Consider the following 26874-nt stretch of genomic DNA (forward strand, 5'->3'; position numbering starts at 1 on the left):
AGTCACCAAGAACTACCAATTCTCTCTGTACAAATTCTTTTAAAACTATCACTTCCTTTGCATTTCCATTGCCATCATCTTGCCCCAGGTTCAAACTTCAACTCTATAGACTATCACAAAGGTGACAGTGTCCCATGGAAGAATGATTCCAAATAGTTTAACAGACTAGTGTCCAGAAACTAGCTGCAATATATTTTTCCAACTTCATTTTTAGCTATTTAAAAATTTATGAGTGCTCTGCTCTCTGTTCCTGTCTCCAAATATGTGTTATAGTTTTCATCTTTACCCTTTTGCTTATACTGCTCTACCTTTTGGAATGCCCATGTACTCTAAACTCAGCTATATTAAATTTAACACACATACAATGAGAACCAACCATGTGGTGCTCACCACATGGTAGAGACCAGAACTTACATACTAGGATGTCAAAAGAAGCAAATCATTCTAATACAACGTGCGAAGTGTTCTAATAAAGGTAGAAATAAAATAATATACAAATAACTAGTTTTGTTATTAATTTAGTATAATTTGATCTGGGTTTTGAGAGAAGATGAAAAATAAGTGGATAGTTACTAAATATTTGGGGTAGGGCAAAGAGGATTGCGCGAACAAAATGAAGGAGGGGAAAAATACATGGCACATGAAGGGAATAAGGCAGCAGAAGTATAAGTTATTTGGGCAGAGAACAGTAAGAGAAGTGCTGATAATACTATACCACTGCCTTCCACTCCCTCCCTTCAACTTTGGTTGAAGATATATCTTTAAAGTGAGAACTGACATCAAATTATTTCAGCCATTTTCATAATTAAAATTGATCTGGAGTCAGATCATGTAGGAAGTTCAAAAATTTATTAACTTGGCTGACCCAATTATGACTGGTCATATGTTTTTTCATCTCAAGATTCAGATGGACTCAGGCCTTCAACACGATCATGGGTTTAACACCAGGGACTAATAAGGTCTGGAAATAAAATTTCAAATCATTACATTCCATAGGACTTGAGAACAAGAAGCAACCTGTGATAACTCTTAGCCAAGTGATCCATACTATTTTTGGTTGCTAGTCTCCTTAGAGAATGTGAAACAAACCCCTGAATTCATTTCCAGGGGCTACAAGGAAACTGACTGGAGGCCACATACCAAGAGCAATAATCACTAGTACTTTGGAGGGCCAGTGAAATTCGGACAGTGATGCGGGATAAGGATACACTTGAGGGTATAAAGGGAGCTATTGGCCACACAGAGATATGCAACAAAACAGCCAGATCTTCAGATTTTTTTTTTCAAGAGAAGGAACAATTCCGTGTGTGTGTGTGTGTGTGTGTGTGTGTGTGTGTGCATATGCATATGTTAAATCTGCCAATTTTGAAATGTTGGCTGAAAAAAACAGTTAACACTTATTGGTCATTTAAGACATGTCGACAAGCCATGTGAGACTGGGGGAAGCTGTTTTCCACCTCAGTCACTGAGGAACACCCTAGGCGGTTACTTCTTAGATGAGGAAACTAAGGCCTACGGTTAAATATCTGTGCAAGCTACACTGCTAATCAGATTTAGCGGATTATCCAGGTCATCTGACTCTGGGCCCGGTCTGCCCCTATCTGAGGGGAGTAGAATATAGAAAGGATTACTAATATTTATTAAATGCCTACTCACATGATAGGTTTTAACATCTATCTCATTTACTTTTAAACAGCCCTTACAGGGCAGGAGTTATGATTCCCATTTCTCAAATGAGAAAACTAAGGCTCCAAAGCTGAAGCAACTTGCGCAAGATAATACAGCAGTAAAATACTGGAGCCAGGATTCAAAACAAAATGTAATGACCACAAAACCCATATTCTTTCTATGAGGCCTCCTATTTGCTTACATTAACAGCCGAGGCTCCAGCTGGAGAGGAGATAGTGGCTAAGGCCAGAAGGTGAAGGACTTTATTTTATAGGAAATGCAGACCTATGGATGGCTTTTGAGCAGGAATGACAGGACCAAAAGTATGATTCTGGAAGATAACTGGAGAGAAGTCTGAATGGGGAAGTAACTGACATATAGAGTCTGAAGGCAAGAATAACATTTCAAAGTTATTTCTAAAATTCCGTTGCAAGATTTAAAAAGGAGCGAACTGAACTATTTGCTATGGGAATGGGAAGCAGCAGATGCAAGAGAAATTGAGGGAGAAGTGTTGACAGATTATGAGCTTCTAATAACAGGAAGAATATTAATGCATTTACAGAGAAGCTCTTTAACCACTGAGGTGATGAGATCAAAAAACAAAAACAAATGCAGACCCTAGCAGATATGAAGCCATGCAGGCAAGCAGAGTGTTTTTGTACACCAGAAAAAGAATCTAAATCACGATAAGCCATAAAGACAGGTTACCATAATTGCAAGCTTCCGGTGAAAGGTTAATGATTTGACAAAATTTATATAAACAACATAAAATGAATATCTGAACACATAGAAGGCATTCAAATTTATTCTGACTGGCTAAAGATAAGCATAATTTAAGCAGAATGAGGGGAAAAAATGCCACAGATGAGAGGAATTTTCATGAACTTTGTTTTACTGAGCATTTTAATAATGGAAAGATACAGGAGTGGGGAATCAAAACTTGGGGATAATACACTGAAAACTAGAATATAAAGTCAAGTTCTAAATGGTCTCATCTAAAAGGAACAATCTGAAAGCACTTTCTGTATATCAAATAAACAAAATATGATAACAAATTATTCTGGGTTCCCAGATTTGCTTGCTTTGTTACTCTCCCTTACTTACAATTACAGTAGCAACCCAGGAACAGAGCTGACATTTGCCACTATCTTATGGTGTCATATCATTTCCACACTTGAAGTCTCCTAAAAAGATCCAGAAAAACTGAAAAAGGGAAAATAGAGTTCAGGAAAATACATTAGGAAAGTGAATGAATAAAAGTTGAATACAACAGAGTAAAACAGAAAACACTGATTATTTCTCTGTTGTTTTCATTTTATATTTCAAACACATTTTCAGGCTTCATGTGTTTTGAATTAAACGTTAGCACAATGTCAATACACCACAATCACCACCATCACCACCAACAACAAAAACTACTTAGGATGGCCAAGAAGCAGTGTAATCTATTAAGATGCAATAAAAATAATTTAAGAGAAAGATCAACAAAATAATAACCTATCATAGGCATACACTTTCTGCGTTGTTCAATTAAAATGATAATAAATTAATTACACAGATGCTCACCAAAAGGAACCAATTCTAAACATTTACTCAGCATCCAATCCTGGTAAGGGTCATTTGAGTGACAGTAATAAAAAACAGGAGAAGTAGCATATGGCCTCAAGAAGCTGGAAGAAGAGAGTCAAGAGAGGCCCTGGAGGCTCAGGCTGGATCTTAGAGCAGCCCTGGGCTTTGGCAGTCACCAAGGATGGCTTTGCAGGTATAGAAACTGGATTTCCTGAGAGCTGAAGAGGTTTTCCACAACAGATTCTAAACAAAGTTACAAGAAATTGAAATACAAATTTAGTAATATACATTGAGAAATATATTTGTAATAATAACCCATATCATTCATTTCCTAGGACAGTCTCCTAATTTAAAAATTACAATTAGAATAAAAACAGATATTCTTAAAGAAAATTTTAATCAAGCTGGATAACTGGTTGTCTCTGTATTCCAGATCTATTTCCACTTCATAAAACATCTTGGCTACCCTAACTCCAACTATCATTTCTCTCCTGTTTTTTAGAAGAATTTTCTAGACTTTATGAAAACCAATAAATTTCTGAAGACCAAGAGATGATTCATTTGAAAATGTTACAGATTTATATATCTAGTTATTACTTCCTAAAGACACAGCCTTGTTCCCTTGAAGGGGTATAACAAAATCTTACCTCTGAGATGAGATACAGGAAACCCCTTTGTCCTACCAGCAAAACATTTAGAAGCCATCTCTGCAGATGGTTAATCTCACCTACATATGTAATGACTTTCAGAAATTTTAACCTAAAGTGATGTCTGTCTTGATTTTACCTTCAAATTATCAGGGTTTCTTATTATAATTTGCAATGTACTCAAAGAGGTATGACCTTTTCATATAGGGAAAAAAATAATTACTGATTTCTATCTCCTCAAATTAAAATACCTGGAACAAATCATATATAAACAAAAATAATAAACATAGTATAGACAGAGATCACACCAGAAATAATAGCTGTCTAGTTCAGTACCACATTTCAAGGGGTACCTTCAGTAACACTCGTTATAGTTCTATGCTTCACTTCATTCATTCCTTTTTTTCTGAACATTTTTTTATTTAAATTCAGTTAATTAACATATATTATTGGTTTCAGAGGTACAGGCCGGTGATTCATCAGTCTTATATAATACCCGGTGCTCATTACAACACATGCCCTCCTTAACGTCCATCACCCAGTTACCCCATCCCACCACCCCCTTCCCCTCCAGCAAACCTCAGTTTGACCTATGATTAAGAGTCTCTCATGGTTTCTCTCCCTCTCTGGTTTCGTCTTGTTCTATTTTTTCTTCTCTTCCCCTATGATCCTCTATTTTGTTTCTTAAATTCCATATATGAGTGAAATCACTTCATTCATTCTTAAAGAATCATTTCCTTTCCTCATCTGTATGCCAGAGCTGTTCAAGGTGCTGAGAATACAACAATGAAAAAAGCAAACACTGTACTTTGGTGTGTATACGGCTAATGATGTAGTTGCAACTACAAACAAGCCAGTGGACAATAACAACAGTGTGACATTTGTTAATATGGCAGAGAATACAGGTTGTTACAGGGGCCATATACATTTCCAGAAGTTCCGGACAATTTATTTCTTTCAAGGAAAGACACCATCACCACTATAAGTATCATCACTACGACCATCATTATCTTATATTAGCCACAATTTATTGCACCCATGTTATATTCCCAGTTCTACATTGGGTGCTATAGTACATCATCTTTAATCTTGACTACAACTCTGCAAAACAGGTAAAATTTTACTTCTGAAAAAGGAAGAAAAAATCAGCTGTGATAGATAGATGTCAGCTCATAACTGTCTAGGAACTGACATATAGGTCACAGTCTTCTCTACTGAATATGAAAAATGTCACAGTATACCAATATCAGACAAGGTCTATGACCATGACTACTCCATAATCATGTCTGAGCACAGACATAAACAAGAACATTGTGCAAACACAAAAGCTTCCATGCACATGGTGAGAAATGAGGCCTCATGCCAATAGGAAGCATCAACTAGCCACCGATGTGAGATATCATGAAGGCAAATCCACCAGCCTCAATCAGCAACTGCAGCAGCCCAGCCAACATCTTGACTGTGACCTCATGAGTCCCCAAACCAGATCCACTCAGTTAATCTGCTCCCAGAATTCCTGGCCCATAGAAACTGTGTGAGATTGTGTAGTTTTAAGTCACTTGTTATGCAGCAATAGATAATATAAAACAGTAATATAATTGTGTGTCAATATGCATGTACTTTTCCAGTTAAAAGAATTACGAGGTAGCCCATATAATTAAATATTCATTAATGCTATATTTTCCTTTAATTCTTCGAGATTATTCCTAGGAGTATACTTTCTTCTAGTTCTTTGAATATAGTTACAATACCCACTTAAATCCAACACCTGAGCCCAAAAGGATCAGCTCCTATTAACTCATTCTTCCCCCTGGGTCACACTGGTCTTTAATTCTGTGAACATAGCTACTTAAATCCAACATTGGGGCTCACTTGGAATCAGTTACCTAAGTATGAATCACACTTTCTGTTTCTTTGCACATCTAGTAGTTTTGGATTTAAAAAGCAGAATTGCAGATAATTTGTTGTAGTGAATCCATTTTGTCTTTTTAAGGGTTCTGTTGTAGTTGAAATTAACTCGTCTGGACTCAAAGTGTGAAATCTATCTCCCATCAGTGTGAAGCGCTGATGTCTCTGCTTAATCACCAATTTACTAGCCTGCCCCTGAGGGTATCCCTGAACCTGTGCAGTTCAGCAGTCGGACAAGGACTTGGGTAGATTTTATAGTCAGATTGCAGGGCTCGCCCTCTCCATGGTTACCTTTGTTTCCAGGATTCCCTTACACTACAAACCTTGAATTCTTTCCTTAAATACATGAATTCAATTAGGCTCCTGAGTTTTGCCACCCAAGCTGTGTACACTCTGGGGAACCTGCTCTGTCAAAGGTGCAATAAATTTGCAAATGTCGCCAGAAGCTCTCTCTCTCAAAGGTTCACTATCCCCCTAGTTTAGCCAGCAATTTTGCAGGACTCTGCATGTGGCCACGCACGTAACCTCTAAACTCAGAAGTCATACAGGGCAGAGCTTATATTTTAGATCTCAGCCCTTTCTGTGGCTGTCCTGCTTCTAGAACATACCCCTTAAATTTCCATCTGCTCTATCCCTGAACTTTGCCATTACTACCATGATCTGTTAAGGATGCAGCTTTCCACTGCCAGATCTAGCAGGGCTTGGGGCACAAAAGAAAGCAAGAAAGCCATTAACTCCCAGTTCTTACCCAATTGTAGAAACCTCCTATGGTAAACTCTTACCACCTACCTTTGGTCATCTTACAGACCCTTCCAGTAGTTGTTTTTTGCCTTTTTTTTTTTTTTTTTAATAATCTGGCCACTGTTTATCATTATTATCTGCTAAAGAAACTATCTGACCTCTTCAAGTTGCTATTATGTGAAGTAATTTTATTAGCCTCATATCGTGTCTTCCTGCTTCCAGCCTCCGCTTCTGAAAGCTTCTTCTCCACATAGAAGCCAGAGCCATACCTTTAAAACATAAATCACGTATCACACCCCCACAAAATCCTTAAAGAGCATTCCATTTAGCTCAGAGTAAAGGCCAAGCCTTCATAGGCCCTCCAAAGCCCTATATAAAGTTGCTCCAGACCACCTCTCAAACCTTATTTCTTAGCAGTCTCACCTGGACCATTCTCCTGTGCTTCCAACACACCCAACACACTGCAGCTTGCGCTTCACTTGGCCTAAAACACTCTTCCCTCACTTAGTTGTATGACTGGCTCCCCTCACTTTCTCCAAGTTTCTGTTCAATTTTTTTTGTCTTGCTAGAGAAGATTTCCCTGGTCACCCAATCCAGAACAGCATTTCTCTCTACTACACATCCATCATCTTCACTTCCCCTTCCCTGCTTTGTTTTTCCTCATTGTATTTACTGCCACTCGATCTCACTTATTTATGTACGTATAAATCCACACACACACACACACACATATGGTTTACTATATATCTACTCTCACTTAAACATAAGCTCTATGTGGCAGGAATTTTGTTACATCCAGTGTCATAATTGTATGGCCTAGAACAGAGCCTGGTAGAAGGTGCTCAATAAACATGAGTCAAATAAATGAATGAGTTAAGTGCTGTTATCTGTTGGGCATTATTGTATTAAACTCATGTTATTTTCATAGGACCCCATTAATAGGCACTATAATTATCCCTATTACAGATAAGGAATCAAAGCACAAAGAGTTGAAGTCCAAGTTAACAAAACTAACAAGAAGTGGAGCCAGGATCTGAACCCTCACAGTCTTGTCTGCAAAGCACATTGCGTTAGTGTGCTCTAGCTATTATAACAAAATATCAGACTGGGTGGCTTCAACCACAGAAATTTATTTTCTCAGAGTTCTGGAAGCTGGAGGATAGAGGTGATGGCAGAGTTAGTTCCTGGTGAAACTTCTATCCTTGGCTTGCAGATGGCTGCCTTCTCACTCTGTCCTCATACAGTTTTTCTCTATGTGTGCCCTCCTGATGTCTCTTCCTTTTCCTGTTGGATTAGGGCTCCACCCTTACTGACCTCATTTAATCCTAACTGCCTCCTTAAAGACCCTATTTCCAAATCCAGTCGCAATGGGGGGTTAAGATTCTAACACATGAATTTGGAGGTGGGGCCAATTCAATCCATAAACTTGTGATTTATGCCCACAAAATATCGTTATTTTCAACATCTTTCCTTTTTATTTTAGAGAAATAAGTTTTTTTCTCTAGTTTTTTTTTAGATGGACAGTGGAGAAGAAACTTTCAGGATGCTGACCAGGCCATAACATCACCTGGCAAGTGAAATCTACTAACATAGCTATGCTGAGGATCTACAGAAACAACTTGGTCTCATAAAACACCAAATGATTGGGCCAAACATCTGCTAGTGTACTTTCACATACTGTGCATTAACTCAGTGCAGCTCTGGGAATTATGTTTATTTGCAACTCCTCATACAGAACCAGCAGAAAACCATACTTCTTGTGAGTCCCTGATGGAAATCCATTCCAGTCTCCTTGGTGCTCCTCAAACACACTGTGCACGCTTTCACCTGAGGCCACTGTACTTCCTGTTCTGTCTGTAACACTTCCCCTCCAAATAGCTTCATGACTCATTTTTCTCCTTTATCGGGGTCTCTTTTCTAGTTATCTACATGAATCCTTGCTGGAACAACCTATTTAAAATTGCATGGGGCGCCTGAGTGGCTCAGTCGTTAAGTGTCTGCCTTCAGCTCAGGGCGTGATCCCAGGATCCTGGGATCGAGCCCCGCATCGGGCTCCTTGGCTGGGAGCCTGCTTCTTCCTCTCCCACTCCCCCTGCTTGTGTTCCCTCTCTCGCTGGCTGTCTCTTTCTCTATCAAATAAACAAATAAAATCTTAAAATAAAATAAAATTGCAAACATACTTTCCTCCTGCACTTCCCCTATCTACTCTTCTCTACCTGATTTTTCTGTAGCATTTAACAAACAAACAAAAAAAGTCTCTTCCCTCCAGAATGCAAGCGAGTTGAAGGTAGGGGTTGTTGTTTATTTGCTGCTACTTCTCTAGCTCCTAGAAAAGTGCTCTTTACACACAGCAGACACTTAGTAAATGTTTGCTGAATGAATGAACAAACTTCCCCAAGTTATAGAGCTAGTAAGTGGTAGAACTGGAATTTGAACCACATCTGAACAAAAGCCTAAAAATCTAACTGCTAAATTATACTGTACATAGCAACCATGTGATGTAAGCTTTAATAAGATACAAAATAAGAGGAAAAACTGCTCTTCTCTGACACAAACAACAGACCTCATATAGTGATAGAGAAAAATGCCAATCTTTGATATTCGCATGAACAAAAATTAGTATTCCTCACAAGCATGAATTATAAAAATTCATTCTTTCTAATACTAAAGGCAGCTGACCATTTGTGAAATTGAATATTTTGTATAAAAGTTTACAGAGCTAGAAACTTTTCAAAAGTAAACAATGTAGTCTAGACTCCATTGTTGGATAAATAAAAAATTGGTGATAAGGTTTCCCAAAAGATGGCAGTACTTTATTCCTAGCCCAGAAGAATGAATAAGTGGTATAATTCATGCATTCATTCACCAAATATTATTAACCATTTATACTGACCAAGCATTGTACTAGGGATACAGCAGTGAACAAAACAATTCTTACATTTTTAAAGGGGAAACAATAAAAACAAAGCAAAAAATAAGGAATGTATTCATGTCAATAGAAACGTTGATTTTGTAATAAACGGCCTTTGTAATTTACTCCTAAATAATTCAGAGTAAATTTTTAACACAGTGGCAAAAACCTCAGATGACCCAGGTTGGAATCTCCATTGCTGTGACCCTGGCAAACTGCAAACTTCAAGTTGCAATTTCACAAATAGGAGAAAACAGAACCCATCTTGCAAGCCTGATATATCTTTAATGTTAAATGTTGAAAAAGAAAATATGCAAGAAAATACTTCGCACACCGCAGGGTGCATAAAAATATCAAATAATATTATTATTATTAGCATATGTAAACAATTTAATTCTTCCATTGTGTGAAACCCCATATGAAAGTCTTGGGCTTCATATTTAATTGCAGTTTCCTTTCTTTTTTGGGAAGCTACCATGAGTCATTCATTCATTCATTTATTCAACAAATGTACACTGAGCCAGATATTTTATTAGGTGCTAGAAATACACAGGTTTAGAGGACGGACACAGTCTCCAAGCTGCCATGTTACCAGAAGTACTGGGTATTACGAGAGCAAACTGATGTCTAACTTCTCAACAAGAAACAGTAACTTTAAATAAACCAGTATTTACCAAGTCCTGTAACAGGAGGCCCCTCTAGTGGTACTTTGCATTTTGGAGAATGCTCGGTGAATAAAGTTTACTACCAAGGGCAAGGTTGGGAATGCCTAGAAGCAAAATAGGAGAAATCCCAGAAGGCTTATGGTGTCCTCTCATCATTCTACTTCTAAAATGGACTCACCTTAGCAGAATCTAAGTTTCTCGAGGGCAAGAAACCCGAGAGCCTACAAAAATTCAAGGCACATAGCAGATACATTGTAACAGTTTCAAGTGAACTAGTCCATATTCCAGTTCTTCACTACTACCATCCTAATCCCTGATAAATCATCTCTTTCTTGTACTACTGAAATAGCCTTCTACCCGGCCTCAGTTGTTGCTACATTAGTCTGTTCCTCAAATAATCAAATAACTATTAAAATTATTTTTTTCAAATGTAAGTGACATAAAGTTCTTCCAAAGGTTTCCCATCACACTGATCACACCTGACATCTCCCGGTGCCTGGCTCTCGCCACTCATACTTTCCTCCTGAACCCTCAACCAGCCCGGCTATTCGGTGCCTCCGCGGTTCCCAGAGCCTGAAATCCTTTCCTGTGGCTCACGGCAGGCTGGCGCCTTCTCATGCTTCTGACCACCTAAATTAAAGCAGACTCCTCACACAATCGCTATTTCATTTAACTTTTTTTATTTTTTCTTGGCCATTATCAGTATTTGAAATTATCTTGGTGTGTTTCATTAAGTATTGATTTATCTTCTGCCGTTTCCATGCGGAATCTCTAAGCATTGTGCCGCTCGTTTCTTTCCAGTCAAGAAATTGTCGAATTACTCAAAGAAACGCCCCCGAGCGATTTCCTGTTCTCTTTAAACTGAGTAAACCACACGGGGACCCAAGGATGATAGAGATAATCCGGAAGAACGTCCCGGGCCCACCCAGCCACGAACCTGACCCCACTTCCGCTGCCCCCAAACCAGCCTCTGCCCGCTCTACAGCACACCTGTTTCCGCTCTTCTAACGCTAGGGAGACGCTTGGCTAGGCGGGACCATCTCTCCGCTCCCTGCCGCCCCGCCCACCTGCCATTTACCTGATCTCTTCTCTGCTTCCAGCAGGAGGCGCGCCTCCGACGGTCGGGCCTCCGCCTCCGCCTCCGCCTCCGCCTCCGCCACTGACTTTCTCAGTACACCCAGCACGGTCTCCGGGGGCAAGTCGACCAGTTGGTCCCACACGGACTCCGTGTAGAAGTCCACCGTATGTGCATTGGAAATGGACAGGGCTTTCCTCAGGAACTGCAGCAGCTCCTGCAACTTTGCACGCAACGTGAACAGGTCCTGGGTCACCGGGAGCGCGAAAGAAGCCGCCATGACGCTCACCCTCCAGGGCTGTAGGTGGCGCAAACGTAGCCGCAAGGCGAGGACTCGGTCGCAAGTAACACAGACCGGATGAATAGAACTCCGATCTGGACTCTAGTTGGGTGATTGATTGCATTTGTCTCATGACATATTTTAACAGCGTCCGTTGCGTTTTTCTGGCGACTTGGTTGGTGTGCCATGGCGCCGGTGAGGCCGATAGCAGGCTGGTCGGCAGGGGATTTGGAATCGCGTAGCCAAGGAGTTTCTTCCGTCGGATTTAAGAATAACGTGAAGCAGAGGAAGTGGCGACCTAATCATCCTCACGCCTTCGTGGGGAGCGTTCGCGAGGGTATGTAAGAAGACAGCCTTTTACAAATCTTTAGGCCTGCGAAATTTAGGATAGGCTACCCGCTGAAGCAGGGAAGAAGGATTTAGGAACCAGACCCGGCCCCCCCTTGGAGCAGAGGAACCCATTCTTAAACCCAGAAGCCGTGGGGCTCCCAGAACTGTGACTGGGAAGACGAGTCAGTGTTGCTAACTAATTCTTTAAGCGTCTCACCCGACTTAACCCCATTCTTGATCAGAATTTTCTCTACAGTTTTCTTGTGACACCGTAAGCAGAGCATCTGTGGGTCCAGAACTTTCCAGTCTTTTCTTACTGATTTTCCTTTGCTTCGCTTGGTTTGTGATTTTATTTGTCTTGCTGTCAGCAGGTTTCCTCAAATTCCATTTGGAATGTATAAGTTTTAAATTAAGTTCCGCTTTCTCATAACTGCTAGCTGTACAGAAAATCATACAGCATCTCTCTTGTAGGAATTACTTTAGAAAATAAGTCATATAGTGTTTCTGTAAGGTAAAGTAATTTATGTGAGCGGTTATTTTTAAGTATTGAAGACCCAGATTAACTGTTTTAGATGAATTAAAGAATTTGTTTTGATTTTGGGTACAGTAAATTGAAGTCGTGCAACAGTAGTCATTTTCTCCTCTGGGATTATCACTGAGCATGCATGACTGATGTTATCCAGGTCTTTTTGCAAAGGACCAACATACTATTCATTTCATTCCCTTAAACTTGTTTTCTTGAAATGATCTTTTAGAGCAAATTAGTGTAATTCTAGCTTCTGAATGTGATGATGTAAAAAGTTTTCCATTTTAAATTAGCAGCTATGTTTTTCATGCAGTTTATTTTCTGAGAAAGTAATTTATGACTGATATTCTTCAATAGGACAAGGGTTTGCATTCCGAAGAAAACTGAAGATTCAGCAAAATTACAAGAAATTGCTATGGAGGGAAAAGAAGGCTCAAACCTTACAGGAATCCCAGTTCACAGATCGATACCCTGAGCATCTGAAACATCTTTACTTAGCTGAAGAGAAAAGACTCAGGAAGCCACTTAGGAAAGTTGAACAGCCTTTGTCAAAAGAACTAGCTGATCAGCCTTTGCCAAAGGAGCAATGTGACATCGACCAAGCTTTGTCAGAAGAACATTGTAGTTTTGAGCAACCTCAGTCAGCAGAACAATGTAGTATAGGAATAAAGTATGTATTATCTTCTTTTCAAATCCTTTATTTTAAAAACTGTTTTAAAATTTTATTTATTTATTTTAGAAAGTGAGAGTGAAAGGGAGGAGGGGCAGAGGGAGAGGGAGATAGAATCTCAAGCAGACTCCCTGCTGAGTGCAGAGCCCAAAATGGGGCTCAGTCTCAAGACCATGAGATCATGACTTGAGTTTAAATCAAGAGTCAGATGCTTAACCAACTCAAATCCTTTATTGTAGATATAAGTAGTGTTTGATGAAAGAGATTATAGGACAGCTTATGGAATTGCAATTTTTCTTATTTAAGGTATTATAGAAATCACAGTGGATTATGTGAAAATATTTTCAGGGAAGCTTCCTTTTAGCCTAAATGACTGTGTTAGGCTAGTTTAGGTTAATGAAAGAAGTAATGAAATTGGAATGAAAAGATCTGGGTTTTGGATTTCAGCCTCTTGAGTATATTTAACTTTTTTGGACTGTGGTTAACTCCTGTTATTAATACATGTTAAAAAAAAAATAACTTTTAAGAGGTATTACAGTGTAGTGGTTAATATCAGACTCTGGGGCTAGACACATATTGGTGCCTGGTGTTTTCTTCTCTGAAATGGAAGTGGTAATAATAAGTATGTAATTCAGAGCTGCCGTGTTGTACAATTCTAGAATGGATTATTCATATAGACCCCATGGTATATCTGACCCATCTCATGATGTTGGGAAGTGAGTTCACTTATATAAGGTGCTTAAAAAGGCGTATGGTATGTAGGAAGTGCTTCATGGATGTTAACTGCTGCTGTTAATACTATTCTGGATTTTTTTCCAGAGGACATAGACTTGGTCACAATTGAAAAACAAATGGCACAACTGTATAGCACTCCAGTTTTATAAGAGCTAATTTATAAAGCTTTCTCTACACATCTCTCAAGTTAAAAAACTATTGAAACCTAAACCAGCAGAAAATCCAGTTGTTACTTGGGACGGTGATTTTGGAGAGATTTTAATAGATAACCCTTACTAAGATTTTGACCTTGCATCCATGTGGCGTCTGAAGCTATGGTCATGGATATGACTGTCCAAAGAATGGAGACCAAGAAGAGAGAAACACTTGGAGAAAAGCCTAGAGCAAGGAAGAAAAAAATGATCAGGAGAAAAAAAATGTTAATAGAACTAAGGGAGTGAAATTTTCAAAAGTAGTGAATGGCCAGTTAAATGAGACTGAATAGTGCCCATTGACTCAATCTTCATATTTGGTGAGAAGGTCATCACCGTTTTGGCAAGAACTGTTTCATTTTAGAGAGCAAACACCAGATTGAAAAGAGTTAAGGAGTGAATGTGAAGGAAAAAAAAAAGGAGGGTGAAGTGATTATTGTAGTCTATTCACTATTCTTTCTAAGTACTTGGCTGTGAAAGGACAAAGAAAAGACTGATAGAAGAGTACATAGAGTCTGGTGATGAGTAATTTATGCATTTGTTAAGAAAGCAGCTGCTGAAATATGTTTTATTGTGGTTGTGAGTTGGCGTAGTGAAAAATTGAGACTGGGAAAAGGAAGATTAATTACTAAATCAGATAGCTTGAGGAAATGGATGGAATCTGAGTCTAAGTGTCTAGAGACATCAGAGAGGTGAGAAGTACTTCCAAGATAGAACAGTTTTAAATGGGGACTACCTTCAAGGTGTGGTCATTCACGACTGAGTAGATGAATTAGAGATGATCAAAGCACTTTGGGATTAAAGTTCATGTCATCCATAACTTCTATCACATCCTTCAATTTAATGCCTTTTTCAGTCTGTCATTTCTGCCATTGTGCTGGTTTCCTGTTTGTTTGTCAACATTTTAGGATCTTTCAAAGCTTTCTCTATTGTCCCTGGTTGAAATATTTCTCCAAGAGTCTCCATTTACCATTTTTTAATGATATCTTGAAAGCTATAACTCTATTTTTAGCATGTTATTTGGACATTTTACTGATAAGATTCTGTTCTCTTTCTGCCAACCAGTCTTCCTTGCTCTATTAATTTGCATCAGCGTCATAATTTTGGTTACGTCACTTTTAATCCTTTGACTTACATATCTTTATCTTAAAAAACTCTATTACTATTTCAAGGAAAAATAAAAAGAAAACATCAAATCAAAAAGCACAGGAAGAATATGAACAAGTACAGGCTGAGCGTGCTGCTAAGAAACAAGTAAGATCTTTTAAAATTCTTAGATCCTTTTTTTTAAAATTTATTCTAAATGTAGATGTGTATAAAGCTGTGTTTCTTAATATGTGCATATAGTATGTCCTCTGTAAATAGTTGCTGAATAAATGAGTAGTTTGAGCAGAGCTGGAGAATTTCAACAGTCAAATTCCTTGATCATTTATATTATCTTTGAGAAGAGATACTAGTTGGTCAAGAATAGGATTTTAAAGACACTGCTCATAGGTTATGAGCATATGGGACGTTTTTCAAGAGTATGGTCCAAGAAGTCGCACTTTTAACAAGTGCCTCAAGAAATTCTTAGTATAATAAAATTTGAGACCTACTGATCTAAGAAAAGTGTAGATGATTATCATAATTTTACATTGAAGTAAGTAAAAACCAGAGGGAGGCATTAGAATATTTTTCTCTAGAGTTGTTCTTGCTTATTAAAAAGCTTCCTAGATTAACTTAGCAAAAAATTACCACTTTTTATTATTCAGAAACCCAAAATTACATGTCTTTTTCAAATGAGTACAATAAAATTATCCACAGCTTCAACAAAATTTTGTTTATTCTGTGGTTTTTATTTTTTGTATTGAAGGAGTATTGATCTGTCACTTTAAAAAGGATAGCACACCAATCAAAAACTACTTTAAAGGGGCGCCTGGGTGGCACAGCGGTTAAGCGTCTGCCTTCGGCTCAGGGCGTGATCCCGGCTTTATGGGATCGAGCCCCACATCAGGCTCTTCTGCTATGAGCCTGCTTCTTCCTCTCCCACTCCCCCTGCTTGTGTTCCCTCTCTCGCTGGCTGTCTCTCTCTCTCTGTTGAATAAATAAATAAAATCTTTAAAAAAAAAAAAAAAAAACTACTTTAAAGATGGCACTGACATAATTTATGTCTAAGCTTTAGAATTTGTATAAGAAATCTGGACGTTTAACATCTAAAATTCTCTATGCTTGAACTGGTAGGGTGAAGCAGAAACATTTCTCTAAGTAAGTACTAGACATTTGTTTCATAGCTTTTTACATTATACTCTTTTCTAACCAACCATCTGATATTTGCCACCTTTGTAAATAGTATAAATGTAGTAAATAGATAAGGTAAGGACCATTATACTATAAAACATTTAGTATCCTTTTAAAGTTTTCGTTATAAATACTAGGGCTTTGTAGTCATGAAAATTGACAGTTTCTTAGAATTTACAGATATCGAATGTCAGTATAAAAGCTAATACCCAACCACAAGAAATCAAAGAAACACCCATAATAGATGGTAAGACTGTTTAATTTTTTTTTTTACTGTGTTTGGAGAAACTCCATAGAGGTAAACTAGACCGTATATACCTATATTCGCAAATAAGTTCCAGATCTTTTGTGCTTATTAAAATAAATGAAGTACTATTCATAAAGAGTGCTAATCAGGCTTTGAATTCACAAAATCTAGATATGAGACTTGGCTCTACCAGGTATTTGGGATTTGGGGCAAGTCACTTTCAGTATCATTGAGAATCAGCTTCTCATCTGTTAGATAAAGATAATAGCCTAGCATGAAAGTTTTACAAGAATGGAATATGCTCTGATGGGAAAGCACTAAGATAATTATGTTATCATGCAAATACAAGCTGTGTCATTTGGGGGCTGTATATGTTACCAGGGAAATTGCGAAACTGTGTACATACTGCATTATTTAAGAACTTTCATTTAAGTTTTGCATTTAATTTAGTAAAATGTTCTGCATTTCAAGTACTGCTTTTCAGGTTTACATATAAATTTGAATTATTTTTCTTATGCTCAAATGAATTTGCGTCTTTATCTTAGCAAATCAAATGAGCGTGATAATTCTTAATAAAAATCATAATGCCTAGCAGTGTTTTGCCTAGTGTATAGTCAGTAAATATTTCCTGAATTAAATCTGTCAGATGGCAAATTAAAAAGAATACCAGATATTCTGGAAGTGAAGATTTTTGTATTATATGGAGTAGGTAATCTCTAAAGTCTCTTCTAACTCTAGCAGATCTAATTAAATGATGAAATCTTATATAAATATGCCTTCTTTCCTCTGTGCTCTAATTTTAGTTGTACCCAAAGAATTAAAAATTTGTAATAAGTTTACATTCTTCTTTTTTTTTTTATTTTTATTTTTTAAGATTTTATTTATTTATTTGACAGAGAGAGACAGCCAGCGAGAGAGGGAACACAAGCAGGGGGAGTGGGAGAGAAAGAAGCAGGCTCCCAGCAGAGAAGCCTGATGTGGGGCTCGATCCCATAACGCCGGGATCACGCCCTGAGCCAAAGGCAGACGCTTAACGACTGCGCCACCCAGGCGCCCCCAAGTTTACATTATTCTATGTTATAGCATGCATTGTAGTGTAAAGGCAAAGAGGGTACACTACTTTGGTGACAGGTAACCCCTCCCATTTTGCAAAATATAAGACAAGCCTAAAGGATTTGCATGGTGATAGGTATTTCAACACAATTACTGAAATATGTCTATTGTTTGTTACTAACGGAAATTACGTATGTTAATAATTTTAGGAATTTGAGAAGAGAAAACAAGAGAGAGAAGAAGCTCAAAGGCTCTATAAAAAGAAGAAAATGGAAACATTCAAAATATTGAGCAAAAAGACTAAAAAGGGCCAACCAAACTTGAACTTACAAATGGAGTATCTTCTTAAAAAAATACAAGAAAAAAATTAAATCAGACATGTTTTTAATTAAGGGTTAAAATATCTGCCCTGAGTTCTTTTGTATATGTACTATACCTCTTAACAGTTAACGAAATTTGTTAAAATAAAATAGATTGGAAAGCTGTACTAAATATAAAATGTCCAAATATTTTTATTCTTCTGAAAGAAAATTTTTTATGTATGCTCTACATAGTATGATTTATTTCTTATTTATTTGCCTTTGAAGGAAGGTGGCCCAAAGAACTGAAAGAACTTTCTATTTGAACATGTTTAAGCATGTAATATTTTTGTACCATATGAAATTCAGATGAGTAAAATGTTTTGAAAATAACGGAGCATGGCTTTCAATGGATCATTTCAATGAAATGTTTACATTTAGTACTCAGCTGTTACAGTTTTAAATTCAGAAGCCTGAGAGCTGGATGGGTGCTGAAGCTACCTTGTACCCCCACCATATTACCCCATGGTCTTCATAAAGTAGAGTTTGGTATAAGAATTTCGTTTGGTATTTACAGACATTCTCCCAAGTGGAAGCACATAGCTTGTTGGTGTCAAATCTTGAATGATGATGGAAACTGAGCAGTGTCTCAGCAAGAATTAAGCTTTTCAGATTCTGTGGGACCCTATCATGGAAGAATGTTGTCACCGGACATTAGCAGTGTTGTCTCCCTTGGTACCTTTGTGAGCTGAGGGAGAAGACAGGGATATTGCTTTCAGTCTCCTTGCAATCACTACAAAATGAAAAGGGCTTGCTTATCATCATTAAAAACAAAAGGACCATACAATAATATTTGTAAAACGTTGTAAAGTTTTATAAATGGTAGTAGATGCAGCCTGCTACTGCGTTAAGGTTTTAGGGAGCCCTGGCGCTCTACTGATCACTTTGCATTTAAAAGTACAATAGGCAAATAATGAGCCATGGAATATTACATCAAAAACTAAGGATATACTGTATGGTGACTAACATAATAAAAAACTTTTTAAAAAAATAAAATAAAACCCAGAAACTATAAAAAAATAAAAGTACAATAGGAGGTGCTGAGGAAACAACTTACTAAAGAAGAGGAACTCTTTATTATGTAGAAAAACATGCTTAGGAATTTGCAATACATTATGTTGCCTTTAAAACGAGCCAACTCAAAAAGCCTAAATGTGGCCACATCAGTAAAAAGAATACATTGTGAAACAGTAAAATTTTTTAATTAATTGCTCTATAGCATGTGTTTTTCTTTTACTCCTAGACATTTTATCAGGATAAGTCAAGGGAGACACTTTATCAGGATAGGATAAGACAAGAGATCTAGTCCTTTTGAGAGGTGAGTAAAAATTAGTTGAGTTCATTTTAAAAATGTTGAGCAGCTACTGTATGTGCAAGGTCTATGTTAAGGAATTAGTCTTACAAAAGAACTTCCTCCAAGCAACTTAACCAATAAATGCTAAGTAATAACATCATAGGACAAAAATAATCTGTTACGATCAGGTACAAAAAAAAAAAAAAAGGTTTAGACTTCATTGCACTCGGGAATCACACAGAACTTCTTGCAAGCGTCCTATTTCCAAGATTTAGATAGCATTGATGGGCTCAGTAACATGTTTTAACAAACCACTCGTGATTCTGTGGTGGATGGTCCTCAGGACACATTTTGCAAAGCACTGGACAAGGTACTCAGTTTTCTGAGAAATTTCATGTTTTTGTAGACATTAGGGATAACATCATGGATGGGGAAAAGCCTTTAAGGTTGAGAAGTGAAGACAGCATGAGGAAAAGACAAAGGGAAGAAAGGCTGGGATATGTTTAAAAGTTTATTTAAAAGTCTTAATAATAGTTCCATGTATGTTATTATGGGTGGGGGCTAACACTTCCTATTCATTGCTGATGTTTTCCCTGTGGAAGAGGCACCCTCACTGTAACACTCATGGTCTCCTTGCTGTTCTTAATTTTTCTGCCCAGCAAGGTAGTGACTTACCTAAATGATAATTTGGGGAGAACACCTGGCCTACCTGCACAGTGCATATACTCTTGGTTAGTAATCTTATACCAAAATTGTAAAGAACAGGCAGTATTGATGAAGGGTAGAAGGAAGGTGGGACTGGAGACAGACCAAGGGAAGGGCCCATATTTGGGGGAACGTAACATCTAAAGCCAATTTGTGCCGCCTGGGTCAGTACATCAAGAAATAAGAATGAAACAAGGGAACATGGTATACAAGTGTAGAAGCCTTGGGTGGCCAGAGCTTATAGTTTTAGAGCTCAGACTTAAATACATACACAGGGAGTTTTGATCTTTGCAATTTGTAGGAGATTGTACTGGGCCATTAATTCGATTTTTATAAATATGCAGTAGGCTTTTAATTGCTGCCATTTTACCAAGATACTTTAATCCTAAGCACATGGGATTTTGATCTGAAGTTCAGGGTAGCTTCGTCTACAGAAAATTGGTTATTTCTACAGAGGCAGGGTGCAATATTGAGCCTTAACCAGTAGTGTACAGGGCTCAACAGAGAAGCAGGGTGGGGAGTGGGAGTGGTGGAGACACAGGCTTCAGCAAAGGCACAGAATGTGGGAGTGGGCTCACCCATAGCCTGACCTGGGTGGCCCCCACTGATACCAGCCAAGATGAGGCTCAGTGAGCAACCCTGGCTGTGCTGGTATTAAAAGCATTGGCAAGTGCAGGCAGCAGGTGCAGGCCACTGCAGCTTGACCTTAAACTATATTTAATCTAATGTATGAACATCACGGACCTCAGCAGACGCTGCAGCGACACTAGAAAGCAACCTCATTTAGGATTTAATGGTAGAAAAAATACAGCTATGCTACACATTGACTGTATCAATATTTGCTGCTCTTAAACTTCAAGGCAGAAGACTTGTATGCAATACAGATTTCTATACCCGCATGACTTATTTTATAACCGGAAGTTTGTACCTTTGGACTCCATTCATCTCCCCCCACCTGCCACTTGATTTAATATAGTTTATAGATGGATTTTATTTTAAAAATGACAAAGGCATCCACTGTTATTGTGTCTACTGAAAATACAGTCATTAAAGCAGCTCCATTACATAATACTTGATCTTCCCAGGTAGCAGAAGCAATAGCTCTGACTGAAGCCTGTGCTATGGCAAAAGAAGATAAAACGGTAGTAGATATGCTTTTAGAATTGTATTGTGATTTAGAAATGCTATGAAACCTGATGGTTTTATGACCTCAGATATGTTGACTAATGGTGAGAAAGATATCGATGACTTAGTGGAGGCATCTCAAAACTCACAAGGAAACAGACCAAGAGCCAATGGTGATGCCCTTGTGGTGCTACATGTCAAATGAGCAGTTTTTACCACCCCAGCTCTATGAGATGCCTCTAAGTTGAGGTCTCTCCCCACCAAACCTCCAGACATCATTTTCTCAATTTAAGCAGTCTACACTTGACTCACAGCAGCTACACCAACCTTCTGAAAGTCAAAATTGGCCATCAGAGAGATGGAGCTATAAGTCTGAAATCACGGTGTTGAAGGGTCATACGTCCTCTGAAGCCACTAGGGAAAGATCTGTTCCAAGTCTCTCTTCTAGCTCTGGTAGTTCCCTGGCTTATGGCAGCATAACTCCAATCTTCACATGCTGTTCTCTCTGTGTGCGTGTCTCTGTGTCCTAATGTCCCTTTTTTATAAGAACACTGATTATATTGTATTAGGATTCACCCCAATTATCTCATTTTTACCTTGATTACCTCTATGAAGACCCTATCTCCGAATAAGGCCACATTCTGAGGTCCTGAGGGTTAGAACCAATGTATCTTTTCTGGGGGGACACAATGCAACCCATAACACATATCATCATGAAAATGCTATACAACATTTCTGGGACACCATTTCTATTCCTTCTATGGGTTCATGTGTCATCTTGCAAACAAACTACCAACCCACATCAGTGGATTTTCACTCACATGAAACCTTAAAATGAGGCTAAGTCAGAAAAGTCTCTAGAAGCAGACAATTTCAAAATGCAGTCTGAACCAAAGGTGACAATGGATGTGAAGCCCATGCCTGAGACTGAGAAAACAAGACAGCACAATGAATCTTTTTTAAACCTTTCTCTTTTTGTACTTATTTTTTTGGTATTCTTTTGGTGATTTAACCCAAATATTTAACCCAAATAACCCAAAACAGATTGTTTTCTGTCAGCATAGTTGAGTTTAACCATGTTCAGTTCTTGGTATGTTCAAAATACATGGTTACAATTAGCCTGTGGGTTTCTAGTAGCTTTATTTTAATTTTTTTTTTTGAAGATTTTATTTATTTATTCGACAGAGATAGAGACAGCCAGCAAGAGAGGGAACACAAACAGGGGGAGTGGGAGAGGAAGAAGCAGGCTCCTAGTGGAGGAGCCTGATGTGGGGCTCGATCCCATAACGCCGGGATCACGCCCTGAGCCGAAGGCAGACGCTTAACCGCTGTGCCACCCAGGCATCCCGCCAGTAGCTTTAAATGCAAAAATGGTTGCGTCTACGAGAACTTCTCTTTTTATGACACGGAAAGTCTGCGTGCTACTATGGAATTATGCTTTGTAATTCCCAGTTATGCACAGGCAATCAGTGATTGCTGTAGTCCTCGATGGCCATATCTACATGGGGTTTGTGAAACCCTTTCTGTGATTCTCTGTGGAGGCCAGTTTACCTAGTCAAAATCCACACAGGTCATGGGGACTGGGTGGGGACAGCCTTTGTTACAACTCAATTTCAGGGGCTAAAAGCAATAGAGAATGATCATCATGAACATAAATGTTTTAAATGTAGATTAAAATCTGAATTCATTTAAAAACAGCGTATTTTTGTGACTTACATTTTGTGTGTTCATATTGAGAAAAGTAATTTGGATTTCTTTTGTTCCAATGTATGTATAATTTGGCATAGTATCAAATGTATCATCTTAAATTGTAAATATTCACAATAACTGTTTCCCTTAACTTAAAAACTGCTAAATTCATCCATTACGTCCTCACCTCTATTTCCGAACAAATTTTATTTTTGTATGCTTTATTGACAAATTAATTTTTAAAATCTTAGTTTTTTAAGTAAGCTCTCTGGCCAATTTGGGGCTTGAACTCACAACGCTGAGATCAAGAGTTGCATGCTCTACCAAATGAGTCAGCCAGGTGCCCCCTAAAAATCTAATTTTTAATGAGAGGAGAGAGGTTACAATTTACAACAATTCATGCTTAGCCCTTTAAAAATTTTTTTGAGATGTATTCTGCAGCATGGATTACCATAATTTATAATTCTCAACATTTATATATTCTTCACAGGGCATATACTCTGTTATCAGCTCTAAAGGCTTATCCACATTCTTTGATTTTAAAGAAATGCTTTTGCATTGGTGACTTAATAAGTGAGCCATCACACAAGTCATGATGACAACTCTTGAGTGTACATAGAGGTTTTAGCAGTAACGGAATGTGTAGTATTCTGGAAATCAGAAACCACTAATCTGGTATAAAAGGAAAGAATTGTTCTTTGCTATTAATTGAAATAGTTCATGAGCTTGCAGTATCTTGCTGTCCCAGGAATAACTAAAACTGGGAAACATTAATGATTAATGTAGAGTGTGAAAGGGACAAAAATGCTTGAATTATTAACTTACACATTTACAATTTGATTAAGAATGGAGTCTATATTTAAAGTTGTGATTACAAATTATTATTGTTTTGCCACTTTCAAAAAAGTTATTACAGAATAGGAGAGCTAGTTTAAATGTTCTACCTTGGGACACACTGCAGATGACAAATTCGGAGCTTGGCTCCTGATACTACTTCAGGATTAAACACTGAAATAGTAATAAATACTACTTCTAGGCCTTTCTAAAGATGGCTCAATTAACTGCACTCAGGTACATTTATTTCATCTAGATTTCATCAAAACAGAATTCTAAATGTAATTTAGAAATGAGAACATATGAAGTAGAATACTGAATTATTCAAGGTCACACAACAATTTGGTTTCTGAGCTTAAACAAAAACTCCATTTCCTAACATTCACCCCAAGCTGCTATGTGGATAACTCTAGAAATTCCATCTGTGAAATTTCAATCAAGACAGATGTATTTAAGCCCTTTGAAAACTTTGCTTGCTCTGTAATTCCACATTTCAGACTGATTATTATATAGTCATTCACAGTGGTCTCTCTCTCTCTCTCTCTTTTTTTTTTTTTGACAGTACATGCTGGCACAGCAGTTGGCACCCTTTGCAGTAACCATGACACATACACATTCAAATAAATTAACATCCCGGTCTTGAACTCATCTGGGTTGACCAATATGATCTCCATAGAATACAAAGTGAGGCATTTGCTAGCAACACTGAAAGCAGTAAGCTTTCCTGATTCCCTCCCCCTCTTAAATTCATCTTCCTTTTAAAATGACATTCCTGTCTACAGGTGTCCATCTAACATGCCATGTTTGAGATTTTGGAATCAGTGAAAAAGAAAGGATGGAAAAAGCATTTAAAACCAATTAAATGTTTATATGGAGATTAATCACATCTCTCTATTTACAAGCTGTGTGACTGCAAATGGCTTACCATCTCTGTGCCCCAATTTACCTATCTGTAAAATGAGTGTGATAATATAGGTTCATAACTTATTTTCCAAAACCCTTCGGTCTAAGAGTGTTTCAGATTCAGAATGTTTTGAATTTTAATATGTAATTCAGCACAAACACCACATATTTACATAACAGTCACAGCAGGGTCTCAAGCAGCATATTAAAATATTAAAATTGCTGCAGTAAGATGAATATTCAAACTAAGAGATGACTCAAGAATATAAATAGCCTCATATCAATTCAGGTCAAATCTTTGCCTGTGTGAAAAAACAAACAAACAAACAAAAAAACCAAAGTTTTCCAGACTTGCCTTTTAAAACTGTAGGTAAAAAAATCAGTGACCTGAAATAATAAATACACAATAGGGTAACTTAGGTGAATAAATAAATCATTTCATACTTTTTAAGGATCAAAGGCATTAGAAAAGGCATTAGAAAAAAGTGTATACATAGTCAATATAAAGCACTTCCAATTACCCACAATTGCAATTATCCGACTGTAATATTTTAGATATGAATCATGTTATATTCTGTATCAGTAATATTTAATAATAATTTTTACATTGTCAAATTGAAAATCATGCCTGATTTTTTTGTGTCACAGGATATAAACCCATTTAATTAATAATGCCAATGATAGCCATTAAGAAACCATAAAAAAAATCCTCACGTGACCCTTGAGTGCTGGATCTCTCACAGATAAAACCTGCCAATATTTGAATTGTTTCCACCCTTATTTTTTTATCCGTGAAAACTTTTGACACCTTTGTTACTTAAAAAATGAGATTATAAGCATAGGATATAAATTAAACTTTATCTCCTTCCAAACCTAACTGCAGAGACTTAAGTAGGTTAATGATAATACCACTTAACAAGGTAAAAATATAATTTCATCTGAAGTCCATATTTAAGTGTAGATTTCTAAAAAAAATTTTATAGCCATATAAGCTAAAAGCTCAGACATTTTAGACTTTTAGAACTACTTTGCTAAATGTTAAACATATTATTTTCCCTCCCATAACAGCATTACCAGGTATTTTCATGTGAAATATAGGTTGGTATTTTGAGGCCAATTAATAGCAAACCAGTAATTTGAGGTCATGATATAGGAATGTTAGAGAAACAGATAGATATTAAGGTACTATTCATCTGACACATATGTAAGAAGTAACTTAATATTATAATCGTTATTATAATTACCTGGCTCTATGCTAAGAAATTTACAAATTTTATCTCATTTAATCCCAATGAACTCTACAATTCCATCTAACCCTATGATTGGCTAAATATCATAATATGATGATAAAAATAGTAATATTAATATTGCCCAACATTATACTATGACTTTTTCACACATTATCTCCTTTAATCCCCTTAGCAACCCCCTGATAAATACTATTATAGTTGCCTTTTCAGTTGAAATTATCATTCTTTGTGATATAACCTCTTAATCATAACTGGTAAATTAATTGATCTGCAAGCAGGCTTCATACATTTCATACATAGAATAGTATTTACCCAAATTAAATTCCTCAAAATTTGTTCTTTGTGTAGAAAATTTTCAAAATTAGTACCCCAACTTGTTCAAGCATCTCGTTTCCAAATAGGAATGACATTCATTACTTACTTAATGAAAGTTTCTTTTAAGCCAGTGACTCATTTTATAATTACAAAAATGAAAAATAAAAGATATTTTAAAATGTTCAACTATTGTGTGTTTCCAAAGAACTTCTAGTTAAAGAATAGCTATATTTACTTGTCTTTTCTTATCTTCCAGTATCAAATATACACACAAACATGTTCTCTCAGCTATTTGGTGGCCAACAAATTTATGTACAGTATTTAGTATTTTGCTAAAGAATAAGCTGAATAGCAGTACATTTAAAAAATGTTTATGTATATGAATATTATATTTTTATAAATATTAGAGTCAGATGAAAATGCAGATTTTTAACAAACAAAAACTATGTAGAATTATGAACTTTAATGCATTGGTATACATCTTCCTAGCATAGTGTTTTATATTTCCCTTACTATATTATAAACATATTTTTATATTATTAAATGGTCTGATAAGTCAGTATTCTAATGTTTATAGTTGAATGTATTTTATTATAATGTTAAACCATCATAATCTGTTAATTAATTGAGTTACTGACTTTAGATTATGACTACCCTAAATTAAAAAATAATGTAATGCAGTTTGTGTTTTTAAATCTTTTTTTTTAAAGATTTATTTGTTTGAGAGAGAAAGAGAGAACAAGCAGAAGGGGCAGAGGGAGAGAGCAACTTAAGCAGACTCCACGCTTAGCCCAGAGCCCAAAGTGGGGCTTGATCTTACTACCCTAAGATTGGGACCTGAGCTGAAACCAGGAGTCAGATGCTTAACTGACTGAGCCAGCCAGGTGCCCCTGTGTATTTAATCTTT

The 26874-nt window shown here is 37.1% G+C and overlaps 2 protein-coding genes across 11 annotated transcripts in view; one reads left to right on the top strand and one right to left on the bottom strand.

Annotated features, from left to right (window-relative positions):
* METTL25 (methyltransferase like 25) overlaps positions 1–11507 on the bottom strand; it is a 137405-nt gene extending 125898 nt beyond the window's left edge. For 7 of the 10 annotated variants that reach the window (XR_008960785.1, XR_003316607.4, XR_003316606.4 and 4 more), the window contains exon 1: positions 11188–11506. Coding sequence is in view for 3 of the 10 variants with exons in the window: in XM_026499951.4 (XP_026355736.2) it covers positions 11188–11464 (277 nt within the window). In the remaining 7 variants the exon portion in view is untranslated. Of the gene's footprint in view, positions 1–2772; positions 2872–3234; positions 3481–11187 lie in introns of all 10 variants that reach the window. The other 3 variants (XR_003316611.4, XR_008960786.1, XM_044384550.3) reach the window with 3 other exon arrangements.
* Positions 11508–11576: 69 nt separating this feature from the next.
* CCDC59 (coiled-coil domain containing 59) lies at positions 11577–26647 on the top strand. The gene is made up of 4 exons (XM_026499953.4): positions 11577–11801; positions 12678–12990; positions 15089–15170; positions 17703–26647. Exons 1-4 carry the CDS (start codon positions 11651–11653, stop codon positions 17862–17864), a joined length of 708 nt encoding a protein of 235 aa, XP_026355738.1. The 5' UTR covers positions 11577–11650; the 3' UTR covers positions 17865–26647.
* The last annotated feature ends 227 nt before the right edge of the window (positions 26648–26874 follow it).

The sequence above is a fragment of the Ursus arctos genome, unplaced genomic scaffold (genome assembly GCF_023065955.2).
Source record: "Ursus arctos isolate Adak ecotype North America unplaced genomic scaffold, UrsArc2.0 scaffold_21, whole genome shotgun sequence".
In the NCBI taxonomy this organism is placed as follows: domain Eukaryota; kingdom Metazoa; phylum Chordata; class Mammalia; order Carnivora; family Ursidae; genus Ursus; species Ursus arctos.